This window comes from Poecile atricapillus, chromosome 4 (genome assembly GCF_030490865.1).
Source record: "Poecile atricapillus isolate bPoeAtr1 chromosome 4, bPoeAtr1.hap1, whole genome shotgun sequence".
Lineage (NCBI taxonomy): Eukaryota > Metazoa > Chordata > Aves > Passeriformes > Paridae > Poecile > Poecile atricapillus.
The window spans coordinates 41,706,453-41,726,639 of NC_081252.1; the positions used below are offsets into that span (position 1 = coordinate 41,706,453).

General features: G+C 37.5%; 1 protein-coding gene across 1 annotated transcript; it reads left to right on the top strand.

Annotated features, from left to right (window-relative positions):
* Nucleotides 1-235: 235 nt before the first annotated feature.
* NEIL3 (nei like DNA glycosylase 3) lies at nucleotides 236-19,880 on the top strand. Its single transcript, XM_058838650.1, has 10 exons — nucleotides 236-930; nucleotides 4,043-4,158; nucleotides 5,402-5,536; nucleotides 6,842-7,055; nucleotides 8,146-8,220; nucleotides 10,681-10,847; nucleotides 13,837-14,006; nucleotides 16,292-16,694; nucleotides 18,544-18,718; nucleotides 19,514-19,880. Exons 1-10 carry the CDS (start codon nucleotides 661-663, stop codon nucleotides 19,688-19,690), a joined length of 1,902 nt encoding a protein of 633 aa, XP_058694633.1. The 5' UTR covers nucleotides 236-660; the 3' UTR covers nucleotides 19,691-19,880.
* The last annotated feature ends 307 nt before the right edge of the window (nucleotides 19,881-20,187 follow it).

The window sequence follows — 20,187 nt, forward strand, 5'->3', positions numbered from 1 at the left end:
TGTCTTGATATTAAAAGATCACAGCAAAAACACCAGTAAGAAAAAAGGCATTTGCAACAAGTGTAACACACTCCAGCTTCAGCAGAAAATGTGAATTATATTTTATTTTAACAAACATCATTTAGCCTGATTTATTCACTTCATGTAAAAAAAAAAAATTCTTTTACGGAAAACATGTTTTGATTGAACTCAGAAAAGAAGAGTGGATATGGGCTGTGCACGTAAGAAATAATATTGTGAGTTTTTGACCAGTGTGAGTATTGCCTCACGAGCTGGGCACTGGGAAATGGTGTTCAATGTTCTACCGTGCCACGCAAATTCCTGCAGTTTTCTTACAGCTCGTAGAGTTTATTATGCTTCTTAGTACTTCAAATGCGGCGGGTAGAGGAGCATTTTGCTTCTGTAAACCTGGACTGACTGCAGAAACCTATTAAATAGCGACTTACTGAAAGCTGAAATTAATTTCTGATAGTGGATTAAAAAGAAGATGCACATGCGCGCGCTTTAAACAATTCCACGGATCTAGCAGGAGCCAGCGAGTGATTTACGAGCAGCAGGAGCCGCCCCTCGGCAGGAAATGCACAGGAAGTACCGGGGCGGTGGCTGGCGCGGCCGCACCGCCCTCAGGCGAGCGGGAGATTCGAAGGGCGGGCGGCGGCCATGGTGGAGGGCCCGGGCTGCGCGCTCTGCGCCGAGCGCCTGCGGGCGCGCCTGCGCCGGGGACAGCGCGTGCGGGCCGCGCGGGGCGGCGCGGTGAGGGCGCGGGCACGGGACAGGGCACGGGACAAGGACAAGGGCGGGAGAGAGGCGCCGCCCGGCCCGGAGACCGGGACAGGGACAGGGCAGGGCAGGGCAGCCGCCTCGAGCAGCGGCGGGGACCCAGCGCTGTCGCTCGTGGGTGTCCGCGGTGGTCGGTGCCGCCAGGTGTGGGTGAGAACGAGCGAGCGGGCAGCAGCCGCTGGGGTGCCAGGCCGCCGGAGCTCCGAGCGGGGGCTCGGTGCCCCCCCGTGTCCCGGCTGCAGTCGTTCCTGGGTGTGGTGGGTGTCGTCCGCGAATACCGTCTTTATTCTTAAATTGTGAAATATTCTTGTCAGCAACACAGTAGGTCTCGGCATGTCATATGTGTAAAGGCGATGCTGAAGGTGTAGAAACGGGAGCTTTGAGGAGTAATGAGGAATAGGTTTTAGAATCGCTCGTGTTCACTTAGGATAAATTTCAAAATACTGTGTTGCTTGAGGAAACGTTAAATACCAGGAAAATTATTGCTAATCTTGCTTCTTCATAATCTCAATCTAGGCATGTCCTAGATGCTCGTTAGGGTCCTTTCCAAACCAAAACATCTATGTGAAAATAGAAATATGTAAAACCATAAATAAATAGAAAAGTTAGAAACCAATCTATGTGAAACATGATAAAGGTACACCTTGACCTACAGAAAGGGGGCTTTTACTTTTATAATTTTTTTTTAAGTAATTTTAGTTAGGCCAAGTATATAAATAAAGAGTGTGACATTTTCTTTCAGTGTACACAGTATGTAATTTCCCTACTAGTTTTTATCCTTTCATTGACAGCATAAAATAGTTTGCTAGTGGAAAGCTGCTGAGACTCTTGAGACCTTGTAGCAGACAGAGAAAACAGGGTGTCAATAATCAGGCCTTGACTGATGAGTTTGTAGGTACTGTCCTCTGGTTTTGATTACAGAGCTAGCTAATGTTACCTTTTTTTCCATGCCTCATTTTGCTCATCTTTAAGAGACTGTGTTGCTTGTGTCCCAAGTAAGTATATTGGATGTCTCCAGGCAGAAAGTTGGGGAATTTTTACCCACTTTCAGTGTGTATAAAGCTGTGTAGGAGTTTGTGATTAAGGCACAGTAAGATTGTTTCTTCAATGAAACAATTTAGAAAAGAATGTGGTTGAAAATACATCTGTCTCATCATTAAGATACGTCTTAAGATTAGTCTTTATAGGTTAATATCTTTCAGGACAGATTTTTGAAGTAAGGAGTTATACTCCTATGGTTTCAAAAAGAAATCTCACTCCCTCAAATAGTTTGATTTTCATCACTTTATGCAGTAAAAGTCACCTCAGGGCAGCCTTTATTAATTGGAAAATGGCCAATTGGAAAATGGTGTTGGACTTCTTAGATTTCACAGGGACTGCTAACCATGGCTAAAGCCTTGGCCACTGCTGAATATAACACTGTTAGCAGAGTTTGTACTATGATATACTAAGGGTTTGCCTGATACTAAAGAGGTATGAACTTAACTTCAAATATTTGAAAAGACAAGTTAGTTTCCATCTCAGTCATTTCTTATTCTGTTTTATTTTAAACAAACTTGAGTGGCTTAAAGTTAAAATAAACTTTGTTGCACAGCAACAGACTCCAAATACTTTTATTGGAAAGCATGAACTGTTTACATGGAAGAAAAATTCTTCTTTCTTCATATTTTGATAACAGACAAGGTAAATTATGTTATGCAAGAAACATTTTTATTTTCCTACTTGACAGAAATAATAACCATAAAACTCTCTAAATATGTATAATTTCAAGGTAATAATACAGTGGGAGATTGCATAGAGTAGCTCTGAAATGTCACTAACTAGCAGAGGCCTGGCTGATTTGCCAGAGTTGCTTTCACACATATTTGCATTGAAATTGAGTGCTGCAGTTGAAGCACTGATGTGTATCTGCCTTGCAGTCAGCGCTGTGATGACAGTGAATCTGCAGCTCACAGGTTTCAGCAGGGTCTGAAGGGACCTTGGGGTGCTAGTTAGGGGGACCCTCACAGGCTGAGAAAAATGGGCTGGTAGAAACTCAAGTTCAGCACTTGTAGGACGAGTAGAATCCTGCTCTTGGAACAGAAGAGGAACAGCACAGGCCTGGCTGCTACTCAGATGGGAAGTGGCTCTGCACCAAAAAAGGACATAGCATCCTGTAAAAGCTGAGTCCATGTGACTAGCATGCCATTCCAAGGGACACCCTCATGCTGGGGTCTGCAGTTTGAGAAGAATGATTCTTACCTCTGATCAGCACTTGCAAGGCTGCACCTGAGTTTCCAACACCCCAATAATAACAAGTTAATAACATACTAGAGAGAGTCCTCTGGTGTGGTTAGCAGGGTGAAGCACATGGTGCTCAAGGAGAAGCTGACAGAACTGGAGTTTTATTGCTCTCCTCAGCCACCTGTAGGGAGGATATGGGGGAGACAGAGCTAGGCTCCTCTTGGACGTGCACAGTGGCTGAGAAGCAGCAGATGCAGGTGACAACAAGAAATTCTTGTTAGATATTAGGAAAAATGTTCTACCACAATAGTCAAGCCATGGAACAAGGGTCCAAAGAGACTGGAGCGTCCATTGCTGGAGCTGCTCTCAATTTGACTGGGCAAGGCCCTGGGCTCCTTGTCCTAAGTGTATTCTGCTTTGACCAGGTAACCTGTAGACATCCCTTAAAATTTTAATGTATTTTCATGTGCTAAGCAAGAAAATATGACTGCTTCAATCTCACATTTATCTTGTCCTTTAGTAGTGTCTCACCTGCTGCTCACCTGCTTCTGAGATTAGACTTTAAACTAGTAGGAAGAGATATCTCTGTGGGCTCAGTGGAAGCTTTTCTGTAATACACAAGGCACTATGCAAAGTACTGAAAGCCTATTAATAACATTTGAAGAAGGATATGGATCTGCAAATGGCAGAATTGACACTCTGACATGTTTTTAATATTCAAACTGTAACTATTTATTTTACATCAGTCTAAAACTTATATTATAAATTCATGACTCAAAGGAAAGTGCATACAATTTCCTGATAAAAAAGACGTATTGTTTCAACTGGGAAAAAAATTGAGCAAGTTATGATAGTGTTAGCAGTAGTGACTGCTTTCTGGGTTAACAGTCACATTTTTTTGGTAGAATGCTTAAGAACAATATAGTTAATGTTGTCCAGGTCGGAAAATTAGTTCATACAGCTGCTTGCTGAATGCGTACTGATGCTACAATCTAAGCAGTATAAATTATCTTTGTGTGTGTGTGTACTCATTTTTCAGACTGCTACAGATAAAGAGAGAAGCTCTGGTCATGATTTCCTTGTTGGACATGTTTACAGGGGTGTGGAGACATTGGGAAAGGAACTTTTTATGTATTTTGATCAGAAAGCTTTGAGGTAAGAAGTGAGAAGGCGGCTTCCTATGCATTTAGACTGAATGTATTTGGGGGGTCATATTGTTCTTACTAATGGCACTTCCAGAGATTTGAAAGTGTTAGAGAAACTTCTCATTAGCCACTCTGCAGTACAGGAGTACTGGATATAGTCACGTGTTCAGATAATTTACTGCTTTACTCCAAAATTCCATGTAAAGGTATCTGGAAATGACAGCTATTTTTTGGCATGCTTTGTTTCAAACAGGAAGTTGCATTTTGTAGAGACAAAACAGTTATAGTACATGCAGTACATCCAGATTCCTGCAATATTGTATGGCACTAAATAATTCTAAAGTCTCACCTTTTTACTTTAGAACAAGAAATCGTCAACTCCTTATTACTAGTTCTCATTGAATAACAGATCCTAGGTTTAATTAGCATGCCTTTTCTATTTGTAATTAAAAAGATTTCTAATTTGCCCTATTTCAGGATATCAAAGGTAATGAAACACTGACACTGATGGTAGTCAGACTTATTCTTTGCTCAATCATAGCTCCTGGTAGAATATTTTATAAAACGTATGACTTCTTAAAGCATTATTAATGTGTAAAATAAATGCTTGAAAGAATCTGTTCTTCTACTTTGCCATCTGTGCATTTTTCAGTCTATTTCTTTTATTAATTTTTAATTGACCTGCAGGTTTTGCCTTGGTTGTAGGCAAAGAAAAGCAGAAAACAACATATGGCAAATACTAATTACTTTGTTTATGGTGCCATTTGATGTAGCTGTGATGTGATGACAGTGGTGGCAATATGGGGACTAAATTCTTTCTTTTCATGCCAGGTGACTTCTGCCTGTTTTAACTGAAAATTATCTGGTCAAGTGGCCTCATTTCTTTCAGCCTCCCTGAAGGTTTAAGAATCTATATTGGAAGATCAGCATGTTAAGTGGAAAAAATTTCTAAGAGCACCAGGAAATGGTGCTACTTAATGATCAGGTTTCACTTCTGTATAATGAATTATGAAGACCACTCGAAAACAGCTATATTTTGGAGGGGTTTTTACTTGGGGAGCATTCTTTCTTCTCTGGGAATTGAGCATTCTGTAAAATAACAGTTTGTTGCTGTGTTACTGGTAATGAGTAGAATTAATGTACATATATACTGCCTTGGTTACATAAGGTTCACAACTCTAAAAATAGACTGGTGTAATGTTTGGAAATAATAGTGAAGTTAAAATACCTATAAAAACTCTCTTTCTTTCCAGGATTCACTTTGGTATGAATGGTTCCATGCGCATTAATCCTGATGGAAGCAAAGACAGAAATGGAGCACAACCAATTTTGGAGATACAGCTTATGGAGGATACTCTTTGTTTTTGGGATGTGACGGTAGAGTATAGGTAAAGCAGAAACTAAGGAAACAGTTTCTTTTTATAATGTTCTTTTAAGGTAAATAAGAAATAATGTAAAAATTGTTAAGTGCTTGGATTCTATCAAGACAAAAATTTCTAAACAGATCATATTTATTGGTATGGTAATTTAAGTTTGTTAGTTTTGTATCAGAGCGCACATACAGATAAAATAGTTCTATGCTATAGTGTCATTAGGTAGTGTCAAGACTGGGAATGAAAATTGGATTTAATTCTGTCCTTAGATCTGTACGCTGAAACCCATTGCTCTGTTAATTTCTATCCAAGTCTCATTTCTTAACAAGGGTAACAACCTGTCACGATTACTGGTTTCAAGTTTTCATGCTCCCAAGGTTAGGTTTTTATTTTTTCCTTTTTGGAAGCAAATTTTTATAATTGTTCTAATTTACATTAAGCAGATGTTTATGCCCATTAGCACTATACTTCACACTGCTAAAAAAACCACCGGTGAGCTTGATTTTAAAGTGATTGAGGCTCTTGAGTGGAAATGGGCATGTAAATTCATGTAACATATATAAGCACACTTAAAATTACAAGACACAAAATCTCATGTTAGCCAAGACTTCTTGTATTATTATTTTCAAATGATTATGCTTATCCTAATCTAGGATATCTATATATCTTAAAATACTAATATATATATATTTTAATTTTGTAACTACTACTAATGATCTACTGCTACATATATCTATTACATAATTATAATTAGCTCAGTTGGTTAGAGCATGGTGCTAATAATGCCAGGATTGTAGGTTTGATCCCCATTTGAGCCATTCACTTAAGAGCTGGACTTCATGATCCTTGTGGGATCCTTCCAACTCAGAATATTCTGTAATTTTTTTAAATCTAATATATAAATTTAGTTTACAGATTATATACACACACACACACACATAAATGTCATATTGTAACTAGTGGACCACATAACCATACAGTTAGGTATGTTTGAGGGTTCAAACACATGGGCTTTCCATATTGTAAGCAGTTTTAAAGCAAGGAGCTGGCAAATATTTTTCAAGCTAATAGGAGCAAAATGAGACAATTGCTTGTATGTTGGATTGGATGCATGTTCCATGCATGTATCGTTGACCTGTTTTTGGAAGAGATGTTTAATGGAATTTCTGTGCCACTTCCTGTCATTGGTATTTTCATGGTTTGTGTTATCTGCATATAATGTTCTATTGTAATTTGTTGTGTTGTTTTTAAAACTACACTGCTGTATTAGAATATATTTAAAATAAAAATTATTCAGCGTATTTTTCTCTTCTCTTTCAGAAATGCAGCTGAGTGTGAGCAGAAAGTGAGGATGATGGAAAGTTTGGATGTCTGTTCTCCAAAGTTTAGCTTCTCGAGAGCAGAACATGAGATCAAGCAGCAGAACACCCGTATGTTGTGTGATGTGTTATTGGATCAAGCAGTATTACCTGGAGTGGGAAATATCATAAAAAATGAAGCACTGTTTGATAGTCGTCTTCATCCAGCTGTTAAGGTGGGTGAATGTCTCAAGATGGTTTTTAAGGACACCAAAATGTTAAGAATTTAAATACATATTTATTTAATATTTTGATACCTTCTTAACCTTTTTTTATCATCTGTAATTTCTTAAGTTATTCTTAGACACTAAATTAATATTTTATTATTATAATGGGAGGTTTTTGTCATGGTACTCCTTGGAGCTGATTAACTTTCATATTCTAAGTGTGGCATCCTGTTATGCTACCATTAAGCTGACAGTCCATAAATAAGGGAAAATGAAAAGTGCTCAGGTTTGTTTTTTTTTTTGTTCATTTACTATCCAAAATAGTTTATGTGGTAGAGTTGATAATTTTTGCAGCTGCTTCTTCCACTTCTTATCCTGTTAGCTGGCACCAATTGTTTTTTCTACAATTTTTTATCACACTTTTTCTGTTTTAAGATCCTCAAGCATGTGTCTCCAAACTTTGGTTGAGACTATGATATTTGCCAAACAGGCATTACATCAAATGTAAATGGAAGCTTGGTGAAGATTAGTAACTGAAAAGTTTTTTAAACATAGTATTTTGAAAATTGTTCATAGGATCAATTCGGATTTTAATTTTATCTGCGATATGGCAGAAAAAAAAAAGTGATTTAAAATTTTGGTTTCTTAAGAAAAATATATTTGGTTGATACATCTCTCTAATTGTGCTGCCTTTGACTTGCATATTCTTCCTGAATAGCTCTCAGAGGAAAGAGCCTCAGATGATGTCATATTATGATCCATGAGGAAATTGGGAGAGACTTGCTAACTCTTACGTCATTCATGTGATCATGAACTCTTTGGTCAATATATAGGGAAAGACAACTGAATTTTCTACCACATGTTTTGTGTGGTTGAAGAAAAGCACACTGATATGCAAGCTGTGAGTTTCTGTGGTATAGAATGTGAGCATGTACTGTTTTACTGAGATGATGCATATAATATGGTGTCAGGGAATTATCACAACATGGAGAAAAGCAACTCCACATCGGTGTTCAAAGTGTACCTACCTCATAGGTAATTTTTGCCATTGTCCCTTAGCGTCATAATATTCTAAAAATCATTCTTGTCTTTCTTACAGGTTTGCCAACTGACAGATGAGCATATACGCCACTTGGTGAAAATGACACGTGATTTTACGCTGCTTTTTTATAAGGTATTGGCACATATTTCTGGAAAACTTCCAAAATGTTACTCTGTCATGTTAGCTGTATGTGGTCATCTGGTGAAAACAGATAAGGTATAACAGTATAAAGATGCAACAAAGCAAGTTTCCTTGAACAGGAGTGTTGGTTTGTGTGCTCTTTATTCATTGTGACTTGCCAGATGATGGGAAGGTGAGTCAAGATTGTCATGCTTGGCCCAAAAAACCTTCAGAGGCCAGTTCAAAAAACTGCCTGAGGGCTAGTTCAGTTTTTCCGTGCATGTGCAATTACGCCACTCTGAACATGTCAGAATTGATGTAGGCTAACCACAAAGTCACATGTAAGATAACACAGAGATTATTCTTCAAACTGGGAAGTAGAGATTGTCCCAGAGAAGTATGAAGGTAGTTGATGTGGCTTCCTTTATAAAACTTGGAATAGCAATTAAATTTATTTGACTAGATAGTTGGTAATTTCTAATACCCTTTTTTCCTAACTGAAATAATGGTTTTGGTTGATAAAGTGAAATAAATTATGATTTCTTCCTACTGGTATAACTTCAGTAGGACTTAATTTCTTCCCATATAAACTCTATAATTCCTGGTGCTTCTTAACTTTCCACAATAGATAAAGAGAGAATTTGACCTAATTCTTCTATGTTTTGTTTCTTTAAGCTGCATACAAAGAAATGAACAGCAGTAGTGACATTTTTGTCTGTTTCTCTTGATGTTCATGAAAGGCAAGGAGCTAGCACTGCTGAAAAGAAATTTTTTGGTTGGTGAGGGTGAGGACACATAACAGTCCTAAAATCATAAAGGCTAAAACTGTAATTTGTTTAATAGTCTGCTTAAATGTCTGCTTTCTTTCAACCCATTTTAAAGAGTACTTTAGTTTGTTGGTTGGGAAATGTTTTCATTTCTTTGAACATCATAGCAAAGTCTGCCACTAAAGAGATATTGTCTAGTTCTGCAACAAGTATAATACTCGGGAATTTAAAGGCTTTTAGACTGATAATAAATAAGCAAGTTAAACTTTCTGTTTAGCTAATTTGAAAACTTTTGCTGTCCACACTTAGCAAGCATTCACCAGTCAAGTACTTTTAAGAGGGCTAGCCTTTCCTTCATCTTATAGAGACATAATGAAAATATGTTAATGAGGGATAGTGTTTGAAAATTTTTACAGACTGTTACAGATTGTTTGCAGTCATCATACTGTAATCATTACAGATGCAAAGATGAAGAATCTTGTTTGTGTAAAAAGATGTTGCTTTTGTTTGGTTTTTGCATAACTGAATGGGAAAAAAACTGCTCATAAGAAAATGACTGAAAACCTTGAGGAGGCAGCTGTGAATATTCATGCAAATATATATTAGTAATTCCTTCTTATTGAATTACTAGTTTGCACTGGCACAAGAATTCTCTATCAGCAAGACTGATGAATAAGAGCACAGCAGAAGCAAATGTACTGTGCTCAAAGACACCTGTGTTTTGGGAGAACTCCAAGGGTTTTCATACATTATGGAGCTGGAGCCACTGAACTCTGCCAGAGCTGTGCTGGTATTGCTGGGCCAGCTGTGGTGTCATTTGAACTGTGCTCAAGTGTTTGCAATTGTAGTGCAGAAACTTCCGTGGCTCTGCAAAGTTGGCTGCATCTCTGTTGGGCTCTTCTAGTTTGGAATTTTTTTTCCCCACTTTTAGCTGTAGTGTTTCTATGCTGACTTCATGGATTGTTAGTGAATTGTCTCATGAAATGTGCCTGCCAGCTGTCTGGAGGCTCTTCAGGTCACTGCCCTTGGGCTTGTACTATTCTTAATTTAATATGCCTTTCTGCCAGAATCTAGGGAGATTACCATAGTACCAACTGGCTTTTCATGAGCCAGGTTGTCTGGCATGGCCAGGGCCAAGATGAATCTGAGCAGCTTGGCAACTGGGCACTACCCAAGATTTACAGAATCTTGGGAACGTTTCTGCATTGCACAGTTCTTTAGGTTTTGGGAAGGCTTATTAACCCAGATTGTAGCATCACGTCTGAGCTGTGCTATGTTTTTGGCTCTTTTGGGGGTGAGAGAAGGCTGTTTTTGTTTTGTGCTTTATGTTTGTTTTGTTTTCCTTGCTGCATTGATTGGAGCTGTTTGATTGCAGGTGCCTGGTCAAAGACAACTGCTGCTGAATCAGAGCTAGCTTGGTCCAGCTAAACTCAGAGAGTTCCTAGCACGTATTTGCTTGCACCTTACTAGTATGCTTTTTTTTCCTTCTGTCTTTTATTTCACTATGTGGAGAATTAAAGATATTGTTACACTCGATTTGTTAATTCTTTACATAAAATAATGTGAAATAGCCTTTAATAGTGTCTGTCTAAAGTATCTTCATCTAGTCAATGAGCTGACAGTCTATGTAGGGCTTTTTATTTTCAGACTCACATAAAATTTATCTTGAGTCTCTTACTTGGATTTTAAACACGTTCTGTTTTAGTGCCGCAAAACTGGGTCTCCACTCTACAAACACTACAAAGTGTACAAGCGTCCAGCCTGCAGGGAGTGCAGTGGCAGCATCACCGTGTGTCGTTTGGGAGACCATAACAGGATGACTTACTTCTGCTCTCACTGTCAAAAGGCAGATCCCCAGCTTGTCAATCTTAGGTATGATGATAACATGGTGGCATTTTTAATCACCTCAAAGTGCTGTTGCAGTAAGTGGACACCTCCTTTGAAATAGAATGGATCTGTGTGCATTTATAACTAAATTTAACTATGCCAGACAAAAACATCTTGAAAAAAAATAGTATCGGCTATTGGTGTTTTAAAATGGTTAGAAGCTTTGATTCTTTTCTACTGTGCTTTTCAAAGGTATAAACTATTATGAAGTAGCTATTTTTCTAATCAAATGTGGGAATTACAAAACAATTCAGAGTGCTCAGATTTACTCACTGAAACTAAGTCACTGGTAAAGTTGCCCTTTTTTCTTGGTGCTACCAATATAAAGGGCTTGGATGTTTCCACACAACTGAGTTGAATATCATGAAGTAGGAATTTGTCATTTTTTTTACAGGATAGTCCCATCAGTCCTGGCATATCTAGATAGCTGTGCATCCATGCAGTTTTCTTCTGGATATAGAGTTATACTGAGGATAACTAAAGCGTCAGTAAATTCAGAGTGCAGCAAACATTTTAGTGGCTAGGTACTTTTTCTTCCTCCTTACTGGATTTTAAAAACTTTTACTATAGGAGTGCTACAGAGACACTTTCACTTTTGCATAAACTGTGTTAGCAGCAGCTTTCCTCCTTTTATTTCAGGAAAGGAGAAAATGCATTTGGTATCACAAAGGGTCAAAAGGTAAAAGTTCCAAAAGCACCTTATTCAAACTTAGGCATCTGTTATTCTTGAAGATTTTCATCTGAGGCTTCAGAATTTTGCCTTTATACTCTCTGTCAATCTAATATAAGATGCTGTTTCACTTTGCAACTTTGCCTTGTTAGTGTGTGTGTATGTGTGTGTGTATATATATATATTTTAGATAACATTTACAGAACGCACAAATCCCTCTCCTACCTCCAACCTTCTTTCAAGACTCAGATGGCTGAAGGGACTTTGCTTAAAGCTTAAAAAATTGCCTTTGAATACAGATCAAATATCGAAAATTCAAGCATGGAAGATAAATATTTCACAAGCTGATAACCCAAATCTGCTGTATTTTCAGAAAGTAATAATGAGAAATATTTTGCCAAAATGTAGGAAGACAGCAATGAGTCAGATAACTAGAATACAATGTAAGGAAAAAATCTTCCTGTTTTCTAGAACAAGTAATACAGCGTTTTGTTGTTGTACTTTTAAATAAACAACTGAAGAGTGCTGTATTTAAGTGAAAAACATGGTAGTGGTAGTTATAAAACAAAAAGGTGGTTTCTTGTCTTGTCCTTACCCTAATGGTCAGTTCTTTGTGTTCTACTGCTCTCTTTTCAACTGTACAGTAACTGTTACCATGTAAAATTATTAATACCTCAAGTAATTTATTTGCCATTCCAGGCTTCTCACATTTGAAGACTGGAAGGGGCTCATGTGATTAGACTGACTTGCTACAGATCATAAACTGTAGAATTCAACCCAGTGTTTCTTGGGTCAAGTAGCTTATTATTTTGCTCAATTGAAAAACAATAAGAAAATACCCATTACAAGCTTAGCCCATCAAATTCAAATGTACCTTGAATTTTAAAAATAGACCTTTTTCCACATATTTAATAAATTGGGATAGGGTGTGGGGGGGTAATGACATGAACCAGGTAATGATGAACCAGGGGAATGACATGGAATTAAACTTTCAAATACAACACACTGAATATATTCAGTCTAGTAATGCATTTTTGATAACTGAGTAGAAGAACAAGTGATCTAATAATGTGAAAATACCCACTTTAACACTTACAGTTCAGCTGTTTTGTTTGCTAGCCACAGTATTTGGTGAATGCTACCGTAATGTCTGTTCTACCTCTTAACAGCACAGACTCTTCGGTATGTCAGCAGTTCTCATTATCCTCCGTAGTTTTTCTGTTGTGGAAGATGTGGTAGGTAGTGGATATCTCTACCATTATCTTAGAACTCTAGCCTGTTACAGAAAGCTATCATTATGGAAAAAGTGATAGGTCAAAGCAGTGTCACAACAGTGCCCAACTACAGCATTTGCATTATTGATTGAAGTGCTTAAATTCTTAGTATTAATAAAAGTCTCCAAAAATTGCACAATTCCACTAAAACTGACAAAATCCACATGACAGCTTATCAACCATAAATTGGATGATATAGTACTAAAAAATAAACATACATAACTTACTGAACAGATAAGTTCAAGTTACATATAGCATGCTGTCAGTGTTCTGGTACTATGACAAGAGTAGACCCTGGTAACAGGAAGCTGTAAAGGAGTAACTATGATTCTAAATCAGTCTATCAACACAGAAGGTATGATAATTTACAGGAAAATATATAAAACTAAATCTTTAGTGGTGTTTGGAGTAGCTTTGCCTCACAAGTCACAGCTAGGTTCCTTAATTCTGAACAGGTTCCTACATTTTAAAAGGCTTTCCAGCAAATGGTGACACACAAGAGACTTAACTTTTAAGGCTGTCAGTGCTTTTGGCTGTTAAGATAACGAAGTGGACTTATGGGTAGCATTTAAATGAGGAAAAAAAAAAATTATTTGCTAGACTGTGTGATTTTATGCAGTACATCTTCTAAACATTTCCTCATCCAGTAATGCATCTGTTAGCAAGCATTGTGTACAAGGGATGGGGGGCAAATCCTTGAAACTTTCTCACTAAGCTGCAGTACTTGGAAATGGTGGGGAATCCGAGAGACTGGAGCTTTGTCCTGGAGAGTACATCAGATAATAATTAACTTTCTGTCAATTTTTTGTTTAAATATTTCTATTTGTATTACTTCTGCAGCATCTGGAAAGATTTGCCCTTGAGGTAAAGAAAAGTCAAACTTGAACAGTGACATGCTGTCCAAGCTCTGATAGGAGGCATAACACTGTGTACTGTTTGTTGTGTAGCCCATGCCTCCCTGCACAGAGTGGTGTAAGGCAATTTGTAGAAGGAACGTCACAAAACACTAACATCATTCTTTGTTTCACAGCAAACTGCCAGCAAGAACTAGCCTAATTGGCTGGGCATGTGGCAGGGGGTCATGTTCTAATGAACATGTAGCTCGGAAATCTGAAGAGGAGTGGACGTGTATGCGCTGCACCCTAATAAACAAGCCTTCTGCTGAAATTTGTGATGCCTGTTTGACTTCAAGACCTGAAGGTACTGAAGGGTTGTCTGGCATCTGTATTGGGAAAGAGGGGACGGGGGAGGTCTGTGATTTTGATGTAGTTTTTATGTAGAAGTGTCTCATTGTGAATCATATATATATATATATATATAAAACTAGCTGACTTGAAGTCAGATTTTGAGGAAACCTTACACAGACAATATTGTCTTAAACCCTTAAAGTGTTGTCTTCCAACCTGGTGTGCAGGTGGGATTCCATAGGTGTCTTCAGTGACCCTTTGTTTTTACTGGGGCAAGGAGTGAGAAAAATCTCCATTCTTTCAACTCTCCTTAAAGTCATTCAAAGTTTGCAGTGTAAGTCTGAATTAGAAATCATCAAGGGTCAGAAAATTAACTGTTGTTCTTTCATATGAACAAAAGCAATGTATTTTAGTACCCTTTGCTAAAAGGATACCAGATTTCTCTGGGGCTACTTTTTTTCCCTCCAAGTTCAGAGTAAAAATGATCCTGAACTTCTTACCTCAATTTCTTGTTTGTCTCTTGCTGAAGCTTTTAATGCTGCTATCTACATTAAATATTGCTTCATTGCTTAATCATTTTATGACTGGAGTGATATGTGGAAAACCCTTATCTTGCACTAGCTATAGTTCATTTTCTCAGGCCAGGAATCAATAAAATTATGTCTTCGTGCCTTACATGACAGTTGTAGCCAACACAGGTTAATCTTGCATAATTCTTCTGCCAAATCAGCACCAGAAACCTGAGAATTTTAATCTGTTCACAGAGTAAGATTTACCAACTAACATTTATCCTGGAATTAATGATGTCAGCTGGCCTTTATAATATATTATGCCATGTGCACAAATGCTTTATTTTAAGCTTTGAAACAAAATATTGTTCCTTTTCCTGTACTTCTGAGTTTTACTTGTTCAGTTATATGCAATTACTGAAATCAGGTCTGGAATTTGAAGATGTCTTCAACTTGATGGAATACTGTTAGGAAATCTTTTTTTAAAAAAAATAAGGCTTTGTTTTTGTATAGGAGTTGTATTTGAGATTTTTTTTTTCAAATATGGATTTGCTTACCTCTCTTTTTTTTTTAATCCTTAAGAATCTTTCCCTTCTCACTTGGTTCAGTGTTTGTTTTTTATGTTGTTTCTAAAATTAACTACTCTCAGCAGAAATGTTTGAATTTTTGAGGGCAGAATACTTGGCCTGTAAAATTTGCTGCTGGCCTTACAGTTGAAATAATTCAGTCTGTAGACAGATAATTATTCACCATTACATTGCAATTTCCATGCTCCTTTGCTAAGTACAAGGCTGAGCTACTACTATTCTTTCTTTAAAAGTCTGAATAAAACCAGTGTGTTTCACTGTGCACCAGTAGCAAAATAGAAGTAGCCTAGAAACAAGTAATGTTCCAAGTCAAATGCAGAGATTCTTATTTTGTTTCTGAGTGAGAATGCCTTTGGAGACGGTGTGCCCTTGTGTATGTCTCATCTACCCATGCTCTGCTTAACTCTCCCTGTTCTTTGTATGGAACACACTGGATATAGTAGAAAAGGCAGGACTCTGTCCTTGAACACTATGGTTTCACAGCTACCTAAAAAGATTGCACATAGGATGCCATCACCTGTTTCTCAGGAAAGGAATTACCTACGGACTCCTTATGTATTAAATTTGCATTAATAAATTATTCCCATTCTTTTGAAATTATTATTGCCCACTAGGAGGGCCTGTAATTCTGTGAAAAAACTTGTTGTTTATACCACAAAACAAAGTCTGAACTGCTTTCTTCTGAAAATCCTCTTACAGTAAGTTTGGATGAACACGAAGTTTGGAAAGGATTGGAACTCTGAAAACACTAGAAACCCCAAAATCCTTTTTGTGTCAATAGTAAAGTAGTAATTTAAAAATGGATAATGCATCGCTGCTTGGAGGTACTATACTGTGTGATCTCCCATTGCTGGGATTAGATTTTTTATTTTGAAAAAATTAAATACTTTAATCCTTATGTTTGGGCCACATTAAATTTTTTATTGTTAATTGTCCAATAGCTTTCATTACATAGTACTATTAAATGATCCTATTCAAGCAATGGTAATGTTATCTTGAAACACATGTTTTACATGATTCCAAGAGTGCATGAGTTTTTTTTTATTGTAAGAAATTTTGTACTCTACCTAATTTTGACAGGTTTTGAGATGGTACTGTAAATTTACTCTTTCATTCTCTCCATGACAACTTAGGAATACAGATCAGAAATATAATGTAGCGTTCTATGCAGATGGATTATAACTAATAACTTTTTTCCTTAGTTCCAAAGATGGAGAGTTTTGAAGATTCTGCAGCCCTTAACACAAGCTTAATGAAGTACCCTTGTAATGATTTCAGAAAACCAAGCACAGAAATAAAGATCAATAGGAAAACTGCATTTGGAACTACAACTCTTGTCTTAACAGATCTTGGTAACAACCCTGTTTTGGGAAATGATACCCAGGTATCTGGTGGACACTCTCAGTGTGTTGTTCCAAAAAGGAATTGTAAACTGATCCAAAGCAATGCCTGCCAGTCAGGGGGAAGCACAGACAAGGACTGCTCAACACATGTAACTGCTCTGGCTTTGTCCTCCTGTCAGCAGCCTGACTCTTTCAAACACATACAGAAGAAACAGAAAACTGATCATGTTCCTTTGGTTCACCCATTTAATGTAGCAGTCAGGTATGTATGCTAAAATGAAAGCAAGTCTTTATAATCCCATAAACCAACTTTATCCTTAAAAATTAATTGAATACCATGCTGTTGGGCTCAGACAGTGTTGCCTTTGGATTTCTGCCAGAGGTAACTTGTTCTAGGCTAACTATAATTTAATTTAGATTTCAAAAGCACTGAATTACCTAGGCTGTCACTAGAAAAGTCCTGATTTTGGCATCTAGCCAGTACTGCTGTCAGCTAAACAGTTGTTCATAGTTCAGCTATTCCCATTGAATAGGCTAGTCTAGTTTTAACAGGTCAGGCACATTTCTTCCTAAGGAGTTGTCTAATCTTAGCAATGTAGTTGCTATCTGCTTAGAGAGCTCTTGAAATCAGTGTGAAAGATTACAAAAGGAAGGTATCTGGATGAATATATTCTAATTAAAGTTATTTGTCAACTACCAGGTTTCAGCATTCTTCCTTGAAAGGAAGCTCCGTACAGTTGCTTTGATGACCTTCCCATCACTGCTTTCACTCTTAACTTCCCTCCCCATTCTGTATACAATCACTTCAGTGCCCTACCCATACTTTTATTTACAGGGCCCTGTTCAGACATATCCATTGCCTAGTTAAGAGGAATGTGAGAATCTATGAGGGTTGTCACTGCAGAGTTGGGTAGATAGTCACAACAGTAATGGGAGTGCTTGCAAGGTAGATGTCACAGTGGCAAATTATGCAGGCTGAATGTGAAATATTGATGATTTGCTACGAAGTTCTTGGTCATGTGTCCGTTCTGAAATACGGAAATTACTTCCTGCATTGCTGAAGCACCAGTTTTGAAATGATCTTGCTGACTAGCCAGGCTAGACTGAATGAATACAATTTCTCCTCATGTTCTCAGTACTGAGGAACTGAGGCTGTAGGCAGGATAATTGAGAATAGAGAAGACTGCAAACAAGAAATGAGACAGTATCAATCATGACAACAGGTTGTAGCAAATCATCAACTGAAATGCTTTTTTATTGTATTTTTTTAAACAACCAAAACCAACAAAAATCTGTTGGTTATTTTTATCTTACTGTGTTTTAATGAGGTGTTGGAATAAAACTGCTGGTGTCTGCAGGACAGCAATCTTCCAGACAGAGAAGACAACATAAAATTCCTAAGATGATAACTTGACCAGAATGAATTAATATTTTCTTTTTTCACTAAGATTCCATTATTGCTTTTCTGCTCTATAAATATATTGGTAAGATACATTTCAGAGCATTAATCTTTTTCGTGTCACTACTTTTAAATGAAACCTTGTGTGTTGCAGTTAGTCAGAAATCATCTCAATCATTCAATATATATAAGGAAGAAAGAAATTTTATCCCATTCAGAGAATTCTATTCTATCCCATCATCTGGATTACTTCTTGTCCAAGTATGATTTGGAGCATTACTGTAACTATTTACTAAAGAGGGTGGGAGTCTTTTCTGTGAAGCATACAAATACCTTCAGACTGGAGTAATTAGTGGTATGAGTCTTTTTCCCACTGAGAGCAGAATACTCTTTTAGAACATGTCAGGATTTGAGGTGGGCAGTATAACATAAGTGGTAATATTTATTTTGTTTCATACATGATTTTGAGTACTTCAAAGGAGTTTAAGACATGGTGGGGAAAACTGGTGTAGTACCTCAGGAAAAGCTCACAGTCATGTCTATTCGCTACTCGCAGTCATTCAGCTTTATAGGCACAACAGGGTGCATTAGAGAAGCAAGTCCTTTGTCACTGTGTGCAAAAGTACACTGGTGAGCTATTGCAATGGTAGAAAAGAGTTCTTGGGCTGGTAATCCCTTTTACGCAGAAGTCGTTTTTAACCTGTCATTACAGCACACCTCGAACAAATCTGACAGATGATACTCCTCTGTTGAGCACTGGGCATCCACGCTGCAGTAAACACAGCCGTCTCTGCAGCCTCAGAGTTGTGAGAAAGGATGGAGAAAACAAGGGAAGGCAGTTTTATTGCTGCCCTCTCCCCAGGGAAACTCAGTGTGACTACTTTCAAGTATGTATAAGACTTCAGGACCTGTTTTTATAATCAGTGCTTGTTCCTGCAGCCTCCTTGGCCCAGTGACCTGTCAGTCATGGACAGATATATTCCATTTAAAGTTTGACATAAGTACTCTTGTACACTGAATTGAAACTATGACCATAATAATAACTACGATCTTAACAGTTTTAGTTACTTCTCTTACTGTTGAAAAGGCACCTGCTTTGCGCAAATGCTCTTAATCTGAGTGATGTAAAACAGATGCATAAGAGAAATACTGGTTTGAGGTGACTTGTATAAGTTGTTTAGATCACCTTCTTCCTGAAAGAAGAACTACAGCAAACTAGATCTAATTGTCATCCATGTTCTGGCTAGCCAAAATCCTGTTAGCCTCTAAGGATGATGATTCTGTAATCTGCCTGGGCAAACCCTCCCACTGCTGCACGAATACCTAACATAACCTTCCTAGATGCAATTGGTGGCCTCTGCTCCTTGCTACAAATGTACGTGTCTAAAAAGAGTTTCACCTGAAAAGTCAATGACTATCAGGTAGCAAGATAGTAATGACCATAATGCCTAAACTTGAAAAAAACCTATGTGTTAACATAATTTCAAGTTACACTAGTCAAAATGTATGCAGTTGCCATTGATGTTAAAGAAAAAAAATCTAAAAAGTATTCACAAAAGAGATAAAACTATCCTAAGTACTAGGAAGAATTTCTTCCATGGCATCACCTGTAGATATTTTTCCACTGTCAGTTTTAAAATAAGAAATTCATCACATGTGCCTGAAACCTGTTTCTTTGGCAGTGGGCCGACTTGGATTTTCCATTTTGTAACCATGGCAAGCGATGCGTTATGAAGACTGTGTTGAAGATTGGTCCAAATAATGGAAGGAACTTTTTTGTGTGTCCTCTTGGGAAGGAAAAACAGTGTGGCTTCTTCCAATGGGCAGATAATGGGCCAGGTATGCAGATTCTTCCATGATCCCCCTGTTACAGTTACCTGTTCTTCAGGATGTCTTAAGTGCACACAGCATTTGTAGTAATTTCTGTTTTGTTCTTTTTCCTTGTTCACCCGTCAACTAGTAAAAGACCTCCAATCTAAAGAACAGATCTAGAAATAGTAATTTTACATAGTCCTATAAAAATTAAACACTGCTTGTATGCTGCCTACAATTCTGAAATAAACATTTAGCTTGTAACATATTGTGACATGCTATTGTATTTGTAATAAAAAATTGCAGTTTCCTTTTCTATGTATTGTTTTAAATTTTCTTAAGTGTGAACATGTATTTAACAAAAGTGAATAAAAAGAACATATTTTACTAAATATTGTTTTGTGTTTTCTCAGAGCTTAAGATGAAACAGCAACAAACTGTACAATTCAAATGTTAGAACAGTTGATTGACCTTGCTTAGATTCGGAAAATGAAGACAACTTCCCTAAAACAAATAACATGACTCTTTGGTTTTCTAAATTGTA